This window comes from Chrysochloris asiatica, unplaced genomic scaffold, assembly GCF_000296735.1.
Source record: "Chrysochloris asiatica unplaced genomic scaffold, ChrAsi1.0 scaffold00020, whole genome shotgun sequence".
In the NCBI taxonomy this organism is placed as follows: Eukaryota; Metazoa; Chordata; class Mammalia; order Afrosoricida; family Chrysochloridae; genus Chrysochloris; species Chrysochloris asiatica.
Genome location: NW_006408538.1, coordinates 16,390,581 through 16,396,580, shown reverse-complemented (window position 1 = coordinate 16,396,580; position 6,000 = coordinate 16,390,581). Strand labels below are relative to the sequence as shown.

General features: G+C 52.0%; 1 protein-coding gene across 1 annotated transcript in view; it reads left to right on the top strand.

The window, feature by feature from the left end:
- SPOCK2 (sparc/osteonectin, cwcv and kazal-like domains proteoglycan (testican) 2) overlaps positions 1-6,000 on the top strand; it is a 35,360-nt gene that overhangs the window by 6,892 nt on the left and 22,468 nt on the right. Inside the window, exon 2 of the mRNA XM_006835869.1 lies at positions 1,462-2,077. Coding sequence (XP_006835932.1) covers positions 1,889-2,077 — 189 coding nt within the window. The 5' untranslated portion in view covers positions 1,462-1,888. The remainder of the gene's footprint in view (positions 1-1,461; positions 2,078-6,000) is intronic.

Sequence of the window (6,000 nt, the reverse complement as noted above, 5' to 3'; positions counted from 1 at the left end):
GCTCCGCGGGAGAAAGATGAGGCTTTCTACTCCCGTAAAGATTTACATCCTCGGAAACCCTGTACAGGGTCACTATGGGTCGGACCCGACTCAAAAGGCACTTAACAACAACAACAACAACAACAAAAGACCGGGAATGAGCTGTTGGGTAAGGATGGCAACTGTTGGTAAAATCTTCAGAACTGGGGGACACATAGCCTTCTCTTCATGTAAGGGGAGAAGAACTTAGAATATTTAAATGTTCACTGTGTTCAGGCATTGCTTATTTGGTAATATTGTTCAAGTTTTGCTGTAGCATTATGAAATTGGTGGTATTACCATTACTTTGTAAATAGAAAATAGATCAGGTACCTTGTCCAGATTGACAGCTAGTAAGTAGAAATCCATCACCAGTTTATATGCCAGCAAAGCTGTGCTCTTACGCTACATAGCACCACCTCCGATCCTAGGAAGACTGTTTTATTTACTGTGAAATGAAGACATCAATAGCCAAACCTCATTGCAGCACCCCCACCAAGTTCAACTGGAGAGGGAAAAAGAAAACACAGAAAGGGAACTATTGTTTTCTCTTTTCCTAAGAGGGCCCCAGCCCAAGACATAGAGGCGTTCAAAATTCCCAGGCAGACCAGACCAGGGTGACTATAATCCTTGTAACCTGGGTTTTTCCAACTGATTAAGATCATGTTTTCCATTGCCTTTGTTTTGTTTTATGTTTTGAAAGATCACAGCATCCAAGTCTTTTTTTTATAAAAGCACATTCTAGGGCTTGGGTCCCGAAAGTTCAATATGTTTTGTTCTGTCAGATTGTTTCCTCTTCCCTTTATTTGTAATATAAACCTCACACCACTTCTCTGATTGTGGGACTGTGCCCAGCCTCCATCCTTCCCAGCCAGCATGTCAATATTTTTCTGCAGATAATCACACAGGTCACAATTTCGCAAAACCCAAGATACCCCAAAACAGACCTCCCTTCCCCCAGTGGCTTCTGAGAATCAAGTTGAAATCAAAACCATGAGCAAATGTGCCTTTTCCAGATTTGCAGCCTCAAGGCAGATGAAATGGTCAGACATTTGCCTTTTAGGGTTGTCAAGGAACAAAAAGGGTGACAGCCCCTAAACAGCTGCTTGGGGAGAAGGACATCTGTCTCTGTTTCACCAGCCATTCAGTTCTCAGGCCTCGCCCTGAGATGAGCATGCAGGGCTAGGGGGGCAGAGTCATTCTGAGCAGCCAGTTGTTATATGGCTTTTGTCTTAAGGAAGTCACCCATTACCGTAAAGCCATAACTGGCAAGAAGCCAGCTGTCGGGTGCTGGGGTAGGCCTCTGTGGGTAGGGGGAAAAGAGTGGCTGTGGACAAATTGTCTTTTAGACACCTGAGCTGGGCTGGTTTTGTAACCAGAGAGTTGTGTTGTGTGTGTTCTCTCAATTCCCATCTTCCTTGCTCTCCGCCCTTGGAGAGACAGCCGGGGTACTCAAGATCCTGATTCCTTGGATTGCAACTCCTGATCTGGGCTCAGCCGCCGGCTGACTGGCGTTTGGCGCTCTGATCTAGTGCTCCGCTTTGAAATCTCTACCCCCTCCCGTCTTATTATTTTTTTTTTTAGCCAGGTATGATGATGTCAAACGTGATGCTGATGCTACAGTTACAGACATAGCCCCAGCTGGCGCAGTCTCGCTGCTTCTCTCTTCCTCTCCGCGTCCAGCGCTGAGATTTTTCAGACAAGTGCATCTCCTAAACAGTTCACATTTCAGCCACGACCTATACCGTCCGTCTCTCACCGGAGTCAGACCGCAGGAGGAGGGCAGAGGAAGCTGAGTCAACCGCGGGGTGGGAGGAAGACATTAGAAGACTGCAGAAGTCAAGACAGCCCAGATCGAACCCGGACCACGATGCGCGCCCCGAGCTGCAGGCGATTGGCGCTGCCGCTGCTCTTCCTCGCCGCGGCCGCCCTGGCCGAAGGCGACGCCAAAGGGCTCAAAGAGGGGGAGACCCCTGGCAATTTCATGGAGGACGAGCAATGGCTGTCGTCCATCTCTCAGTACAGCGGCAAGATCAAGCACTGGAACCGCTTTCGAGACGTGAGTCTGCAGGCGCGCGAGGGCCGGGACCGGGACGCAGGTTGAAGAGGGTGCTTTGGGGCAGAGCCCTGGGCGCTGTGACCGGCGCTACACGTCGCAGCCGGCGGCTCCCGCAACGCAGCGGGCTAATTGCACCGGGAGTAAACAGCGGCCCCCGCCCCCCACCCATTGTTTACTGCCCAGCCGCCGCCGTCACAGCCCAGGGCCCCCTCTCGGTGACCCCGCCGCCCGGGCCCCCAATCCCACACGCAGTCCCCGGCAAGTCTCGGGAGAGAAGACACTCCCCGGCGCGCACTTGCGACAGAGTCTCCTTAGCTGGTCAATCATCAAGAAGGGGTGCGGGGTGCAGAGGGGACGGTGGGGGGGGGCAGGGAAGAGCCCTTGCTGCAACTGGGCCCCCAGACTGACTCCTCATGGGTTTTGTCATCTAGCCCCCGTGCCTACCCCTAGCCAGGTGGATGCTGCGGGCTCCACATGCGGGGCACTGCGGAGGGGTAGCTCTGGGTGGGGCCGGCGGGGACCGTATAACATCGTTTTAGATGGTGGCCTCAGTCCTGAGAAGAGGCGGCGGCCTGAGCTTTGATGGGGGGGTGGGGGCAGAGGGCGGTCCTCCTAGGGTGAGATAGTGAAAGGAGCGTCCGTAATTGGGAAAGAGGGAGATGGCGGTGAAAATGCCCGAGGCCACCTTTGGGTCGTCGCCAAAGCCAGGTTTGGGGTTCCGGTGCGCTGGGGCGTGAACGCGAGTGGAGGCTGGTTTGGGGGGCTCCACCGTACAGGGAAACCCGGCCCAGAGAGAGAGAGGAGCGGCTCTGAGTCGGAGGCAAGACATCGTAGCCTGGTGGGCTGGAAAAACAGAGGATCCCAGAAGCTGGGCCGGGGGCCCTTGGTGGACGTTTGCAGGAGCCCCTAGGTTAACCTTGGGCCGAACTTTGCGGGCTGGGGGCGGGGCGGCGGCTGCAGAGCCCGCGTCGCTGCAGCACTTTGTTTACAGGCACCTGTAGATCAGAGGGGAAATCAAAGCAGCATTCCCAGCGGGCAAGCTCCTTCCTCCCAGCCTGGGGTGCAGAAGTGGGTAAGGAGGGGAGGGCACAGGGCGTGGCAGGGACTCCTCTCCCCTCCCCAGAACAGAGTAGGTGTGGATGGAGGATGGGCACGGATGCTGCAAGCTCACCCCGTGACCTGCTCATTGCCGCCAGGTACCCAGAAAGCCTCTTTAAGGACCCTACATCCTCTCCCTGGACCCTCCTCAGTCGTACAGGCCACACCTTGACCTTCCTTTCCTTCTCTAGCAAATTACATGCATCCAGAAGTTCCTTAGGAACGCGTTTAAGGCACACATGGCACATATGCTATCCTGCAAATGATGAGAAATGGCAGCGATACGGATCTTTTTTTCTCTCAGGAGTCAAAGTGGCAGGTTGTAATTCCTAGGAAGCAGGGAGGGCGGAACACCAGGGCCTGGGTCCCTGGGCTGAGCGGTGTGGGCCCAGAGAAGGCGGTTTGGCCTCAGGCTCTGCCCCACCCTCACGGGGGCCGGCTGGCAAGACCTTAGCGTGGTACCTGAGGCCCAGCATAGACAAGCTGCAGTCTCCTGCCCTGCCGCTGCTGGGAAGAGCCAGGCTGCAACAGCGAAGGGGCGGCAGCAGGCTGGTCTATCCAGAATCCATATGCTACTGGCCCAGGCCTCCTGCCGATTTGCTGGCTGATGGGACCAGTGAAGGTCAGAGGAAAAAGAGATGCTTAATCAAAGTGCCTTTGAGTTGATTGCGACTCATAGTGACCCTGTTTCCAAGGAGCAGCTGGTGGATTTGAACTGCCCACCTTGTAGTTCGCAGTCCAGTGCTGATTCTACAGTGGCACACCAGAAGAGTGAGGGGATTTAATCAGAATAGTAAAGAGTGAAGGCTTAAAAAGAAAAGATCCCTCCCTCCCTCCACCTGCTTCCATAGCCCACTCTGTGGGTGAGGACAAATGCTTGCCACCTGACCCCATGGCACAGGGCTGCCCAACTGTCTCCTTGTATGGATGCCAGCCACTTCCCCTTCCTCCCAGTGCATTCGATAAAAGATGTCAGATTTGAAATTCTGCAGAGCCTGTACAAGGCTCAGGACAAGCTTTGGGGCATGCATTAATGTGGGTGCTGATGTTGGTTCTTGTATGTCCTGGAGTTGGTTCCAGCTCATAGGGACCCTGTGTAGGGTTCCAAGAGCAACTGCTAACCTTGTGGTTACCAGTCCAGTGCTTATCATATAACACCACACCAGGGTTCTTCATTTGGGTAGTCTCAGGCTTTTGTAGGACAGTTTTCCTCTAAAACTCTTAACTCTAAACCTCCATTGAATGTAACCTGGTTTAGGAATACAGGTCATGAAGAGAAGGAAGACTGAGCATGAGATCCTGTGCCTAGGGTCCTTTGAAGTCTCTGCAGAAAGGCAGGAAGCTAGCCCAGAGCTACTGCAGGTATAACTCTAGGGTACCATGTTGTAAATGGCACCTTCTAGAGTTGTTCAGTACAAAGCCTTAACACAGGGGCCCTGAAGGCACGGCACACACTTCTCCTGAAGGCCCTCCAATTGGGCACAGTAACAGTAGGCTTTATGTATATTCTATCTCAAGTAGGCCAGCTCTCTTAAAAATTTGCTCTTCAAAGGAGAGCTAGGAATTTCTTTTGAACCAGTAAATTGTTGCCAGTTTGAACCAGAACCTTCTTCTTAATCACAAAATGGCACAGGGTCCCCAGTTTGGTCCTGTAGAAGGGAGCCAAGCAGGAGGATTAGGATTTTCTTGGGGATTGGGATTAGGATTGAGGGAGTTGATTGATAGTGATTGTTTGAGTGAGGGGCATGTCTCATTAAATGGTGTTGACAGAATTGAGGGAGGAGGATTAAGAGAATTATAGCAGAAGTATCCAAAAGAATGGAGGAGAAGAAAGCTTCAGGAATGGCTCCAATGTGGAGCTGGTCAGCACTGGTTAGAGGGGAATGCAGTGTAGCATTCTTTCTGAGTCCTGGCATTCTAGGGAGGCAGCATTGACTGACTGAGTAATCCTCCCTTCAGAGGGGCATAGAGCTCTGGCATCCTGTGCCTGGGCAGAGATCTTTTAATGCCAGTGCCCTGCTGCCAGGAAGGAGGGACTATCATGTCAGGAAATGGGGATTGTGAGTGAGGCTGGGGTCAAAGCTTGGCCAGGCTTCTTGGCACACAGATCTAGCTGTGTCCTGCCCTGGACAGTCAGGGCTTTTCTGAGCCCCAAACCCCAATGCTTCCATCTCCAGGTTCATTCCCTATAGGACTGAGTAGGATTTGACTGTAAGTCTTTGGAAAAAAGCATCCAAACCTCATAAGGATGGAAAGAGGAGACAGGACTATTACACAGCATTCTTCAGGGCAGCCTCCAAAGAGCCTAGCTGGGCCGCATCAACTGTTCTCTTTCTACTTGGCTCTTTTCTACTTTGTACTCTGCATCCATGAAATTTCCATACCATTTATGAGTGCCCAGCCTTATGCTTGGCAGCAGGAGGCAACAGTTTATATACGTTAGCTCACTGATAGCTGTGAGTACTTCTACCTGCCAGTCCCTGCAGGAAGCCTTCACAGTATATGCTTCCTCTCTTGTGCTTCTCAACAACCTGTGGGGTAGATCGTTATTGTATCTGTACAACACGTTTATTAGTTGCCATTAACTCTGACTCCTGGTCATCCCATAAGTGTCAGAGCAGAACTGTGCTTCAGAGTAGAACCGGGTTTTCAAATGTAAAACACCAGACCTTTCTTCTAAGATGTCTCTGGGTGGACTTGAACTGCCAAGCTTTTGGTTAGCAGGCGAATGCATTAACGTCTGCATCACCCTGGAATTAGCCTTTTCTTTGTACTCATCTGTAAAATACACTTTTTGTTGCTGAAGAAACTGAGGCACAGAGAAG